The 15,978-nt window shown below is 33.4% G+C and overlaps 1 protein-coding gene across 1 annotated transcript; it reads right to left on the reverse strand.

Annotated features, from left to right (window-relative positions):
- Nucleotides 1-695: 695 nt before the first annotated feature.
- LOC120627840 (cytochrome P450 4C1-like) lies at nt 696-8,955 on the reverse strand. Its single transcript, XM_039895924.1, has 10 exons — nt 8,796-8,955; nt 6,779-6,885; nt 6,610-6,700; nt 6,237-6,422; nt 5,333-5,408; nt 4,573-4,888; nt 3,515-3,583; nt 2,897-3,071; nt 1,165-1,338; nt 696-903 (listed from the first exon to the last, which is right to left on the reverse strand). Exons 1-10 carry the CDS (start codon nt 8,950-8,952, stop codon nt 743-745), a joined length of 1,512 nt encoding a protein of 503 aa, XP_039751858.1. The 5' UTR covers nt 8,953-8,955; the 3' UTR covers nt 696-742.
- Between the last annotated feature and the right edge of the window lie 7,023 nt (nt 8,956-15,978).

Consider the following 15,978-nt stretch of genomic DNA (forward strand, 5'->3'; position numbering starts at 1 on the left):
TCATAACCTTAAATGTCAGCCCCTTTCCTCACACATATATTTAAAATTTAGATTGATTAGTAGTCTCATGATTCCTGACACAAAAGGCAAAAGTCTTCATCATCATCGTCAACCAAATATCGGCCCACTGCGAGGCACGGGTTTCCTTTCAGAATTAGAAGTGTTTAGTCCTTAGTCCACCACGCTGGCGCAGTGCGAATTGGTAGACTTGAGAAAAGTATTGGAAACTGTAAGGCAAGCAGGTTTAAATACTTAAAACGTCAGGTGCCAGGGCTCAAACTCTTATCGCCGCATATTTAATTCTTATATTAATAGTTATGATACCTGCCATTGGAGAAGCGTGGCCTACGGGAGCATGGCTAATAATAATTGTAACATATTTCGCACAGCTTTCTTTTTAGTTCACATTTTATCTTTATGCCTTTTGTGAACTGCTATTCTACACTTGGTAGCTAAAGTTGACTGATAGTTGCAGACCAAAAACACGTGACCAAAAACATGCTCTCTAGCTTAAAAAGTACCATGTAGATATGGGTAAATATAAATTAATATAATTTATAGATTTATTTCGAAATGATTATTCAAGTTTTCAATCAGGTTTCAATAAACAACTATTTGAAAACAGCTACACATTAAACATAGTGAACGATAAACATTAAACATAGTTATACGTAAACACTATAATAACTTTTTATGACTACGGCTTATAATAACTAATATTCCTTCTTGTTTTTAATAATAGTTATACTCTGCGGGTCAAAGCAGCAGGAAAACCGTCCATCGTCGTTGCTGATATCGAAATCATTATTCGAAGATCTTCATACTTTTGGAATGTCGCCAATTTAAAATTCTGCATAAATCTTATTACTATAGTTTTCACAAGTTTCGCCGCAAAGTATCTGCCTGCAGAAACATTAAAAAAAAACAAATTAAATAGTTTCCTTTCCGTAAGTTCAAGCTTACAAGCTTCTCAAATAAAAGTTCATCAACTAAAACCCGTCTGAGTTCTTATTCAATGGGCTCATGTCCGCCATGTTGTATTTGTCATGACGTCATAGTATCTATGGTAGAATAAGAAACTACAGAGTCATTTATTAAAATGACTACCGTACGTGCATAAATCAAATTTAACACGTACCTACATATTTTACCTATGATACTTACCCAAACAATCCATAGATCCCAAACTAAATGGAATATAGCTGTACGGGTTACGTGTTTTCATATTTTCAGGATTGAATCTTTCAGGGTCGAAGGCATCTGGGTTTCGCCAATGTTTCGGATCACGGTGCATGTGGTACATGGGGATGATAAGCGATGCTCCAGCTGGTAAAGTGCCTAAAGATATATGACGGTTTTTTATTAATTTTTTGAAGTAAAACTTCTTTAGGCGCGACTAGGGAGTAGGTAACTCAGATTTTTGATATACTTGTTTAATAAATACGTATAATATAATAATAAATAAATTACATTTCGCGACATTCTATTATATTCAATGACAATGTTATATTTACAATGAAATAACTTGCTTACCGTTAACACAAACAAAACCAAGATTATCTGTTTTAAAATATCGAGTAGAACTGATCCCATAGATACATTAAAAATTAAATTCCATGCATGTACTGACTACAAAAGTGAGAGCTGAAAATGTCCCATGCTCGAACAGGTAAGTAGTTTAAAATACCTCGGTTTTGTAATAGATGAAGGGTTGCGATGGGACAAACAAATTGAAGCACTAAGTGGTAGGCTGCGAAAATTTATGTTTATATTCGGAAGACTTAAAAATGTGGCTAATGCAGAAATAATAAAGCTTGTCTATGAATCACTCTGCCAATCACTACTGAACTACTGCCTACCAGCGTGGGGTGCAGCTGGTAAAACCTACTTACTCAAACTTGAACGTACTCAAAGAGTCGTCTTAAAAACTGCGTACAAAAAACCTTTTCGGTATCCTACTGACAGCCTTTATTCAGAGTGTGGGTTCTTGCGTGTTAGACAGTTATATATAAAATCCGTTATACTTCGATTTCACAAGTCCGCAGCCTTAACAGTTATAACGCGCTCACGCCTTCAACGGTTTCCTTTTTTGAGAACGAAGTTTGGACGTAGATTTTACCTGTTTGCTGGACCATTCCTCAATACGAAGGTTAAAAGAATACTAAAAATTGTAAAAATGTCGCGATATAAATGTAGAAAGACACTTGATAAATGGTTAATTGAATCAAATTACGGAGAAACAGAAAAAATTCTCAAAATATTAGAATAAAAATAACATACAATAAACACACAGAGAGACACACGCATGCACACGCATGCATACACAAACACAGTCATACACACACGTCATACACACGCACACACATTGCACACATTAAAGAACAATTTTTTGTCATTATTGCTCCGATTGCTTTTTTTTTATGTTTTTGATTTTTTTTTTTTATTATTAAGTTACCTTTATTGTATTCAACCTGCAAGGAAGTGATTTCCACGACACAGGGAATCCTAGTGTGGAAATCACAGACTTTAACTGTATTCATTGGATTACTTTTTATGTGTTTGTTTGTTTGAAATAAATTGAAATTGAATTGAATTTACATGTTCTGATTAAACCTTCAATTTTCTACTCTCAATTATTCTATTTAACAAATGAAAATACATATTTATAAAATGTGAAAGTGATATTAATGAATTTTAAATAGAATATTAAATTAAATAGTGAATGTTAAATGAAATATTACTCTTTCATCAATAAATACTGAAGAATAAAAATTTTACTTTAATCGCGCGTAAAGGTTACACGCAAACACTTTTTTTAAATGCTTCGTGCGTTATCGCATCAATCGCAAAATGAGAATGAGAATATGGATTAACAGATATTAATGTAACTACTTACTATTACTTATAGTTATATCTTCTGTTATAGTCCTTTGCAACAACCCAGCGATAGGGAACAACCTAATAACCTCTTTAAACACCATATCTAAATAAGGCATCTGTTTGATATCGTCCTCTGTAATCGGTATATCTTTCTTTCCTACTACACTAACTATTTCTGTGTAGAGCTTTTCCTGTAAAGAAGGCTTTAAGATTATAATGGTTATTTCAAACTATTTCAAAGTTTAAGCTACGCATTTTGTTGTAATTATCGTAAAACAAGCTAAATGCTTTCACTGTAGTTAGTTACCTTAACTAAAGCTAATCTACTATTAGATCATAAATAAATAATAAAAAATAAATATATTACGACAATACACACATCGCCATCTAGTCCCAAAGTAAGCGTAGCTTGTGTTACGCGTACTGAGATGACTGATGAATAATTTTATGAATAAAAGAAAATTATATATATCTATATAAATACTTATAACATATAGATAAAAACCCAGATACTGAAAAACCTTAATGTTCATCACACAAACATTGTCAAGTGGCCTTGGACTTAGAAAGCAGGGTCGCTGACCACTGCGCCAATCGGCCGTCATAGTTGATCATGGTCAGCTAGTACAATTACCTGACATTCAGGATGGAATGCCATCATTAACAGCACAGTAGACGTTATTTTTGCAGTGGCTTCTTGACTCTGAAAGCATGTAAGAACTCCTTGTATAACATTTCTTTTTTACGAACTTATTTGAAAATTTTCGTTTGTTGGTTTGTACTTTTTTCACGCAACAACAATAGCAGATTTAAGTGATTTTTTTGCATAGAGTTATTAAGAATAGTTAGTCTGTATAGAATAGTATGTGTCGGTGAAAGACTTAAGCTAGTTTTATCCGCAAAAAGTGTTCACCTCTGCAATAGATCCAAATTATAATCTATACTAATATTATAAAGAGGTAAAGATTGTAAGTTTGTGATCCTGTCGTGGATAATCTCTGGATCTACTTAATCGATTTTGAAAAATCGTTCACTAATATAAAGCCACATAATTTGTACACATTGATATCAATTATTTATTGTAAAGTCAACACGTGTCGCGGTCGGTGCGAAACGTAACGAGTATAAAGAATGGAGAAATTATAAATTATGTCTCACAGATTCTCCTGCTTTTCGCGGAGTTTAGCAAATTAAGCTTAATTTTGATAAAATTTTGAACAATACAAATTAACAATATTTATTCCATCAATCATTTCATTCACTCGTTTGTAGACTGGTAATATACCCAAATTAGCATGGGATTACAATTTACATACAAAAATATAAGACTTTTGGAAGCTAGGAAATAAATCATAGCATTCAGTATTAAAAAAACCACATTCATAATTTCAATAGGAGTAAAAATGTTTAACGCCCAATAAAGTGGACACGGGTCAGCTACAATATTATAAAGCTTTTAAATTGTTTTGGTTAAACGCGTTTATCTCAGGAACGTTCCGAATTGGATTTTATTTTTTGTTGGTGCATCGGCTATATAACGTCACGCTACGACCAATCGCTACCACGACCACGCTACAATCATCAATGAGTAATGTTGCAAAAATATCTCTTTTGACTATCTGTGAACGTAAAATGTTACGGAAAAACGTAAACGTATTTACGTTTAAATTTAAAAATTCTCAGGGAACTTACCGACGTAAAAACAGTGAAGGTTTCCTGTAGCAATTCACTTGGATCTAGTTCTTCCGATAATATAAATCTATCTATAACACTTAACTGTGTGCTGTTTATAGAATCTTCTACAGTAAGTTCATCGATATTTATGGTCTCTTTTTGACTTTGTTTGGTAAAATTTAGTTTCTCCATTCGATGTTTTACAATAGACTCACTAAATTCAAGCATGCATCTTATATACTTCTTTTGTTGTTTATAGTATTGTGTCAGACAAAACACCAGATCTAATTGTAGATACCACTTAGTCATTCTATCAAATACGATATCATATAATCTATAATATAAAATTAGGTTACTTAATTCGTTTATATAAGTTTTTTATGTACAGAAATAGAAAACTAAATTTTTCAATATACAGTAAAAAAATTTACTTGACAAAACAAATATTGGATAGAAGCAGGCGTTACTTTGCGGAATTCCATGATATCATGGAATTCCGTAAAGTAATCATGCAAATTAAGCTCCGGTTTCGGAGCGAAACGTGCGTAGAGGGTACGTTGCCGAATATCTGTTTGGTGTCGAGTATAAGGTTTGAAGAAATTATAAATAACACCATACAGATTCACCTGCTTTTCGCAGAGTACAGCATATTAAGCTTAATTTTCATAATTGAAAAAAACAAGTAAAGTGAAGAGCAAATACACAATTTTAAAAATTTTATAAAAAATAATAGTATTATGTTAAGATTACCCTTTTAAGGCATTAATTAGGATCTTACCGAGGGGATTCATCAATGAGATATTGCAAGTGCGGCAACTCTATCATTTCTTTTCTAGTTAAACCCATGAGTGTTTCTAAAAGTAAATAAAATATGATGTGAGATTGCAGTCAGGGGCTAACTTGTGAGGAAATAAAAAAAAACTTATAAATGCAACGCCATCTATCGACCCAAGCTACGCGTATGGATGCTCAACGAAAGATACTTTCAAAAGGAATTTGGATTGCATTGTTTTTAATAATGATATTAATATTGAGATTTTAATTTTTTTTTTCTACACTACGACAATACACACTTCACCACCTAGCCCCAAAGTAAGCGTAGCTTATGTTATGGGTACTAAGATGACTGACGAATATTTAAAACAATAATATACATAAATACTTAAATATACAAATAAACATCAAGACACTGAAAAACATCGATTTTGTAGGAATCGAACTCACAGCCTTGGACAGGGTAGCAATCGGCAATATGGAAGTTACAGCTTTTAGATACTTTGGCATCTTTCAGATGGATCACGGGAAAAGATAATTACTTCCATAAATATTTAATTTCATAACCCTTAAAAACGTTTTGATCGTCTTCGTCGAAATTGATCGTAATTTTTTTTTATCAGGGTGCAATAATAATAAAAATATTTTAGATAGTCCTAAAGAAATCATTATAAAATAAAACTGAATAATTTTTAGACGGTATGAGAGTTTATATACATATAAATACTCAGATCAAATAATATATTATGTTACTTCTAGCTTAAGACCTCGGATAGTATTTGTAAATTTCACTGATAGATAGAAATACATTTAAACGGACGGACAAATAGGACAATTTCATAAACTACACTCTGAGGCAAAGTATAAATAATATTACAATAAATTATATTTGATTAAAGCGGACTTACGGCAGACTATATAGCTAGTAGTTTGAACGATGTACTTGTAAATATCAATTTCTTCTCCTTTGGGTGTTTCTGCATATTTCTGAAGCAGCAAGTCAGTCTCACGGTTAAAAATATCGGTGTAATTTTCAATGGCACGTTTTCCATAATTTGGTGCTGCTACTTTACGATGTTTCCTCCAAGGGGTACCTAGGTATATTGTTAAAATATGGAAAAGATATACATATAACCTACTTATAAATTTTATAATATTAGTAGGATATTAAAATATGTGTTAAGTAAGGTACTGCTTTGATTTTACTGAAATCCCCAAAGTAATCATCTGGACACATGGGGTGTGATAAGGCAAGTTCGGAAAAAGAATAACAAACTTTACCTGATCCACTGAGAATCCCTCCGCCAAGAACATCTGCCATGTACTTATATTGAGGCCCTTTTACATTAATCTTATTGTTTGTAAGAAGAAGCTAAAATGGCAACATTAATAGATAATAACTGAAATTCTGCATGCACCAAATTTTTTCAAAAAATATTTGTGTAATCACCTTTACATCCTCCGGATTACTGACAATAATATTTAACTCAGTTCCAAGCCAAACTCTAAGCACATCCCCATACTCCATAAGGAGATCGTTTATTATTTTTATGAACTCTGCAACAATAATAAAATAGTAAAGGAAACATTTTTAGGGGCAAATTATTTTTATTATGAATCATGTAATACATTATAATTAAATATATTTAAAAATTGTGTACAATTAGTAATCGTATGTATAGTATTTTTGGAGTTCAATAAATCGTCCAATTAGTTTTTTTTATTAGGTTATAGATCTTCCATATTCCCAAGATGTAAGTAAAGTTAAATAATGCCTAGCAAAATTTTTATTCTTCCCACCACTCTTGCCTGTGTCAGTGTGTAATAAACAGGAATCTAAGGTGGGAATAATCAAAAGATAGCCAAGAATAACTATTTTTGTCTGCTGTGTCTATATTTTTGTTCGATTTTTGAAATTAAGGATTCATTCCGAAAATTAATGTACCTGCGGTTCTAGAAAACATTGAAATAAGTTTGACGCTCTGATTCTGCAACACGGGACAGGTTATCCTATTATGTTTCCTATATTCGTATTTTATGGACTGCAATGTTTTACTTGAAAAGTAGAATTAACTAATAGAAGTTGTTAGTTATCTTACTTTTCTGGTATCTTCTACCAATGGTATTGACACTTTTGACCCGTACATAGTTTCCCTGTGATTAACCATAAATAGATAACTAACGTAATTATAACTTGTACTATGCAACAGTTTATTTTATGGTTATCTGAATATGTAGGATCCTAGGGTCGATTGCGGGACTTATTCATAACACACATTATTATTATTATTGTAAAGGCCCGCCAAACCACATTGGAGAGGCGGCAAAGGTTCTAAGGTCTCAATTCCTCTCTCTTTTAATAGAGATAAGGCCTGCGCGTAGCTGTTGTATACGAACCTGTGATGAATGATGATTTATGATGAAAAGATGAAAAGAATACAAAAAAGAGGAGAACAAATTCTCACGTATACAATGGCATAAAGGGAGTTCCAGTGCCCACCGAGTTCTGATCAGCTCTATGAGTAGATAAACATATTTTAATAATTATCACCTGTTTTAATTGTTATTATTATGATCCATAGGTAAAAATCGAATCATATTGTATCATGTCGTAACTTGAGTGACAGAATAACAGAATTCCCCAATTTTAGACAAATGAATATAATTATAAAGTAGATAAAGGTATAAACTGTTATATTGATACAGTAAAAATAAAACTTTTATATGATATGTGTATAGTGAGTATTTAATAATATACTTTGGGTACACAGAACAAAAACAAAAAAAAACCGGTGCTTTTGACTTATCTCCGAAATGGCTGACGCTATTTTGGCGGATTTTTTAAAGGCAGATAAAAGATTACACAGGGAGTAACAAAGGCTAAGTATCATTTCGGAAGTCTAACACTAAAGGGTTTCATTTGCAAATAAACTTCCTTCCAAGACGCTGAGATTACTATACTTGGCACTGGCAGACTCAATAATTGGCTACGTACTGAGTAGTGATGGTAGAACTTATAAAACATAATATATTACCCGAATATACAACCATCAACTAAAAATGCTAAAAACCTAACTACCTAGTAAAAAGACCCTGTTAAAATCAATCTAAAATATTCAAATGAATTCCATGAAAACATACTGTAGATTATTGCCAGTGCAGAGCAAAGTAACATTAGCCGTACTCGAGTAGGAATTTAGTAATATACAACATCCTAAACGTACAGAGCGAGATGGTAAATTTCGTAAACTACCTAATTATAAAAAGTGTATTCTTCCGAAAACACTTAATGTGTAAGGAAAAAGGAATTATAAATACATATACTATATACTATAATACAATACCTAACATATTTGAAGATTTATGTAATGATTAAATGACAAGAAGCATTTATTTACCGTATATGAAAGGTTGACAATTTCAAATTATAGAAAAGATGTTTCAATAAAGTAATTTTGTTCACCAACCTTGAGGTTGAACCATAAATTTGAGAGCATTGCCAAGTATTGGCAAGGCAGGTGGGCCGGGGATTTTTTTGGCCATTCCCAAAAGCCGGCGGTTTTTGTGGATCCATTGCAACCAAATGCTGAGCAGTAATGTTATAACAACTAAAATTGCCCACATAGTTTTTTTTTTTATATAGGTACAAACTATCTATCGACTATAAAGGGTTCACAGTCATACTCAAAAAAAAAACGACAAACCACATAGGACTCTCGAGGAAAACTGAAATAAAGCTGTTGAAATAGATTATTGCTGTTATAAGCGGTCTGATCTTGTCGTTTAGGTACTGAAGGATGTTATAACTCGGTACAAGTTTTGTGGATTAACGGTTAACAATACTTATTGTTAGTAAGAAAAACTAATGTTCGGTCCGTCTTCCATATTTTAAGCAGCTACAAGATAGCTACTATTATTGTTATCATTTGAGCTATTTCTAATGTTCTAATAATGCTATATAATATAATTTTATATAGCTATTTATATCTACAAACATATATAAAAATGAGTTATCGTTTGTTAGTCGAAACAACTAATCTGATTTGGCTAATTTAGGTTATAAATATTTAAAATGTTTGAAATAACTAAAATACTTAAAAGTCCTTTCGGTACGTCTGTTTATGTACGTGTGTCATAAATAGCTAGACCGATTTTGAAATATAAATATGTGTGTAGATTGCAATAGGTTTCTGGTTGGTTTAAAAAGACATATTGGACCGACGACGTCTGCAGAGTTAATTGTAATTCGCCGAATTCTTTTAAAGCCCTGGGAAGACGAATCGGGCAACTGTAAAGTCTTCGCGGGGTGTAGGTATTTATTAACTTTACAAAATAAATTAAAATAAAAGAAAAAATTAATTACCTACGTGAAATTAGTCAATCTAAAAATTATTATATTATAATAAACTCTTTGAAAGCCGAAAAAGTTTCGGGGACCTATACTTATATTATGTGGAAAATGGTCCGTATTTTAATTTGTACGCTTTTACGCTTTTTCTATTTTATAAAAAGATGTGCCATATATGCTAATTACATTCGTAGAACCAGAAATTAGCGTTATAGCCGTTTCAAAAATCTTAATATATATAAATCTCCTGTCACGATGTTTGTCCGCGATGGACTCCTAAACTACTGAACCGATTTTAAATTAAATTGGCACACCGTGAGCAGTCTGGTCCAACTTAAGAGATAGGATAGCTTAGATCTTTAAGTAAAGTCACAATTTTATTTTATTGCAAATTATTTGTCTATAATTAATTGACAGTCACATGTTATATATATATATATATATATATATATATATACAACTATGCTCATTTAAGGCTTAGCGATACTGAATACTTTAAAAACAAAATCAAATGCAGACGAAGTCGCGGGCAACAGCTAGTATACTAATAAATATTAATAAAATATGCAATTTTTTTGTGATAAATGTGTATTAGCGCTTTGGCAGTCTTAACGCTAAATAGCATGTCTACTTCTTTAACCACCATGCCACCTCGACCTTGTAGTGTGGGTACAGGGTATAATTTTAATAACGATACTCTAATATTTTATACTGTGTTTTATATTACGAAGGTAAAAAAAATATTACATAGTTACGTACTTAATCTTCTAAATCTATTTCAAAGGTAAATAAAGTTGCCTTCGCTTGTACCGTACTGCATTGTTGGCAACGTATATATTTTTATATAGCCCTTAACTATGTAAGGTTATAGCGATATGTATTTACGTGACTCCAATGTTAATGACTTTCAATCACGTATCACGTATAAATTACCGAATCTTATATAAGCCCTTAAGAACTAGGTCTAGTGGTTAGAATGTTCCACTACGGATAGCTAGGTTGAAGGTTATATTCTCGGGGCAGGCCAAGAATTGTTAGGTATTGGATTTTTCTTTGAGAGATTAAGAATCCGCGCGGAGCTAGGAATTGTTGTCGATCCCCGTGGATTAGAGAGCACGTTAGAACATCTTTCCCGGTTTATATTCACTGTTATAGTTAAAGCCTTCCAACCACTGACTTTAAAAGTATATATACCTAGCTATATCGATATCATCGACTCTCATTGGAGCTGCGTGATCTATTATTAGAACCGAGACCTGGATGTGGGCCCCCTATTTAAGCTCAGAAGAATTACACATTGAAATTTAAAAAGTTTACAAATTGAATTAAAAACCGACATGTATATTATTACGCTGTTACTCTAAGGTAGAACAATCAGTCGTGTGGACCATTATGTGTTTATGCCCCTAAGTTTACGTTCTAAGGTTTATAATAAACGTGAAAATTTATTATTTACTTAACCTTTTAATCTATTATTCTGTTTAATTCGAAAAGTATCGGTCGCACAACCATACAATTTTGTAACTAAGTTGTAAAAAATCAAATTCGAACAAAAATTTGACTGTTTCCGCCTTTTTTAAATTTACAATAGGACCATAGACCATGTAGGTCTATATAACTTTGTGGCCGTCTAAAAATACGCGCAAGGTCATTCAGGGCGTCCAAGAAGACTGCAGCCCATTTTACCTAACTGTATAAAAAAAAAGAGGAGGCGGCTTATGATTCATGAAGTACACTGTGTGCTGAGTAAACCCCTTTCGAAACAACCATTTTATTAACGACCTAGTTCTATACGAATGAAGGCTAATATCTTCAAGATGATTATTATTCGTAGCGGTTACAGATAATAAAATTGCCTATAAACAAATGCGTTTTGAATTATTAAGTAGGCACATACTTCGTTCACTAAGCCGCGCCGGAGAGATGCGGATGGGTTCAGCCGCGGCGGTTCTAAAATTTGTTTATGCATTAAAAAATTATATTTTCACGAAAACAGGTAAATTAACTTTCATAAACGTAAAATATAAATAATACATAAAACGTGAATCCCCGTAAAATCACACAGTTTTCGGGGATACAAAGTATCTTCTCCAGGATGAAAGCTATGTTTATTCCAGTATTATCAAGATCGGATCAGCTGTGGAATTGAACATAGGAAGAAACTTACAAACACAAAGACACACTTTCGCATTTATAACATTAGTATGCTTTTCATTATATATATATATATAATGAATAGCTCGAAGTTAGTTTGTTTGTATGTTAGAATGCGATTATCTCAGGAATTCCCTAAGATAGATATTTTTCCAATTCCAAGAAACAAATCCGTATACTAAACTTAATCTATATAAAGGTCTTAATGTAAGGTTCTTTTTTCACAATGCTTCCTGTAGAAATGGGCTCCGTATTTTTAGACCTGTCAATTTAGTTTAGAGTAAAATGAAAATGAAAATGAAAAATGAAAACTGATTTATTGTGGCAACATGATTACATTTAGTAATATACAAACAAAAAGTATGGACGGTCTCTGCTGCCTAATTTAGGTAACCCTGTGCTATAGGCATCAGCGACCTACCCTCCTTAATATTGATTAAGTACTAAAATAACAAAATCAGTGCATTCTTAATTAACTAATTTACTTTATGTGTGTGTGTGTGATTGCTTGAGTGCGAGTATGTGAGTGTGGTGTGTGTGTGATTGCCTTAATATGAATCCAACAACATTATTCAGTGAATACGCTTCAGTAAGTTATTTATGGACAACAGAATTTACACCATTGATGATAATAAAGGCTATACTTATTTCACGATCCCGCTTCGACCGATGGATAACGCAAGTAAAACTTCAGGACCCAGGTAATAACTACTAGCAAGTGGGGTCTGGGGATCCGACTTGCTACGCCGAACTGTGGTGGTGGCCATCGGCGGGGACCTTAGACCGTATCGCTTGCCATGCTGAGCAGCGAGAGCTCTTGGGCTATGGCCGACTTCTGCGAAGATGTCATTTGGCAGGAGGGCGTGAAGAGGCTCCAGACGCGCATCCGCTCCGGCGTAGACGGGTGGGAAGAAGACGGCGGCAATTTGCCGCTCGCCAGCTTGTTTTGTGAGGCGGCGGGTAGCTATTGGGCTAGCTACCCGTCACTACACAAGCCTCTTAACGGTCTGAGGGTGGTTAAAGCTGACCTGATTCCCTCCTCGTTAGAGCGGGAGCCCCAGCAATCGGATGGGGTGGTTGGTAGACGTCCGGGAGGAATACAATGGGTTCCCCGGGTCTGGTCAGGTCTAACAAAGCCAACAAGAGGGGCATGCCGTGGTGGTTTTCAGTTTGGGTATACCACATAATCTCCGTCCTGTCCAAGGGTAGGAGGTAGTAATAAAGCTTTTCCACCACGACAAAAAAAAAGGTAGTAACTATGTATCTTACGATTTAAACATTTAAGTTACATACAAGGAAAACATATTATTATTAAAGTACTAGTTACATGGCCTTAGCGGAAAACCTAACTGGAAATCTAATAATTACAAATAATTATGTCATAGAAATCTTTAATGATTCGAAATGAACACTAACGTAGCATTTATCTGTTATAAACTGATCGTATAAATTCTATTATATGCAACAATCAATATGACAACCTAATAAGGAAATACAGAGTAAAATATGGAAGGTGAAACCACCGTCTAGGTTTGGGACGCGACGCCGCGCCGCGGCGCGCGTCCCAAACCTAGACGCTGCGCCTGCGCGCCTATTTAATCGGCCAGTGGGTGCGGCGGGTGTAGAACCACGCTGTTATTTACGAGATTCCTGTAATTTTTATGACTAGGTAAGTAAGTGAAACGAGTCCTGAAAGTGAAAGCAAGTTAGAAGCCAAAATGTATATTTGGCATTGTATTAGGCATGACAGTAACCATGAATCTCTAAAATATTGTATTTATATTCTAATGATAAATCATCTATAAATATAAACTTTTTTTTATATTATAAGTCAGATTGGTATTTATAAAAACTTTGACGTTAAGTCTATAAACATATATTAGTACCGCTTGCACTTTGAAAATATCTGCGTATCAAGTATTTTATAATTTCAAACTATCAGTTACTAAGTTTTTTTTGTCAATACCAAAATCAATTATCTTTAATGGACAAGGACTTACTAAAGCTGCCTATAACGGCCATGACAGCCGGCGAGCGTTTTCGCGGGAAATATTTATTTTATATTAAGTATAGGTAGAATTATTTGCAATTTATATGAACAAAACGTTTCATTTCTGCAAAAATAAGATATTTTTCCAACATCAAAGACCGGTTTTTCAAAATTATTCATCATGACTATTACTTACATAAAAAGATTGAATGAACAAACTACTATATTAACACCTTCATTTGAGAACAGAGATTAATGTACTAATACGTTTTTGAGATCTGTAATTTAATTCAAATTAACGTCAAGTTATACCTCAATCCCTTTAGTGTAAACTTTTAATCGGCTTTAAATTAGCATCGTGCTAAATACCGAACGTAGTTTTATATTCTTTTTGAATTATTTTTGGATAGAGCGATAACTAACTGAATAGGTACTTTGTTCAGAGTATAGTTTTGTAGTTTTTGGTCCAGGTCGCATGCCATTTTTCAAATTTTTAATTGGACACTTAACTTAATTGAATTACAAAAAACACACTACACTACCCTGCAACTTGCAAGAGGTAAAGTGACAGGATGAACTATTTCAAAATAGCCATTTTACGTCCATTAATTAAATTTAATTGCTATTTTTTGTGCATTATGTACGTTTCAAGTCATCAAGTATCACTTTCTTAAACGGTGAAGGAAAAGATCGAGAGATTAAACCTGCATGCCTATGAGTTCTTTATTATGTTTTAAAAGCGTGTGAAGTCCATCAATATGCACTGGGCCAGCGTTGCGGACTGCGGCAGTAGTGACCCGTGCCCTGTAGTGTAGTAAAGTTAATGGGTTGATATAATGATGATGATGAATAAAATTTAGGCAGAGTAAGGTTAGGTTACGTTAGCAAAACCAAACTTTGGTTGAGGTCATACCAAAGTTTTGGGTGATGCTTTTATATTAATATATAACTGACATGGAGATTGTCCCGTTTAAAGCGTGATATGGTCACATTAACAAGAGAACCATGATAAGGCCAAAGAGCATACAGAAAGTACGGTTATTAGAGCTTTTAATCACACGGTTTAATTATTGTTGGTATTATTATTTTTCTGCAAGTAGGTACAGATTAAGTCTTCGGATTAACGTAGGGTTACTTAGTTGACCATGATTGGTGTTATTAAGTTTGATATTAAAGAGGATCAAAGAGCTAATCATATCTTACGTACTATTACATTTTATAGTTTTTTTTTTAATTTATTTTATTCCAATTAATAAATAACTAAGAAAAACGAACTTTAAATTTTCATAAAAGGTATTTCATGTAAAAAGAATGTCTATTGATAAAAAAATTACAGAATCGTGTAAAGCGAAAAACTATTTAGTCAGAAATATAGTCTAGAATAACAATATCTTTGTTTTATGGTGAAAACCCACATAGATAGTTAATAGTTTAAGTTCTCTCAATCTTGTTTAGCAGCACTCAGCTCGGTGATGGAAAACGGCATGCCTAAAAATTCTCTATGTTTGACAAATAAACAATAAATATACTATGACAATACACACATCGTCCTCTAGCCCCAAAGGAAGCGTTGCTTGTCTTATGGAACCTTGGCCTCAGAAATCAGGGTCGTTGCCCACTGCTCCAGTCGGCCGTCAAATAATGTTCTCAAGCGCGCATGTTTGGATGGAAACACAGATTAATATGATACTAGATAAGATATTATACAGGAAGAAAACATTCTTAATTCTGTTGATAATTCCTACTATTCTAATTAATATTATCAATGCGAAAGTGTTTCTCCGTGTTTTACCCCCACACTAATTAACGAATCAACTCGATGTTTGACTTAAAGTAAATATGTAATTGAAAGCACGGAGATTCACATAGGCTACTTTCTTACAGGAAAACAAAATATTTTATGGGGTGTGTAAAAACCTAAACTAACGCGGACGAAAAGCGTGAGTGTTGTTTGTTGGTTGAGCATGTTCACCTACGAATCACGATTCACGGTACTGTGTTTGTTTCCCGGGTTAAAAGAATTATTAGGAAGTTACTAGTACTTAATTTCCCGGAAGTTTGAAAGTTAGTGTCTAAGGTCCACTTACGTGGTTACTTTACGCACTGAGTTTACAAGAAAGTATCATTAATTTATGACTTAGGTATAGGGATAGAGATA

Source organism: Pararge aegeria, chromosome 12, assembly GCF_905163445.1.
Source record: "Pararge aegeria chromosome 12, ilParAegt1.1, whole genome shotgun sequence".
In the NCBI taxonomy this organism is placed as follows: Eukaryota; Metazoa; Arthropoda; class Insecta; order Lepidoptera; family Nymphalidae; genus Pararge; species Pararge aegeria.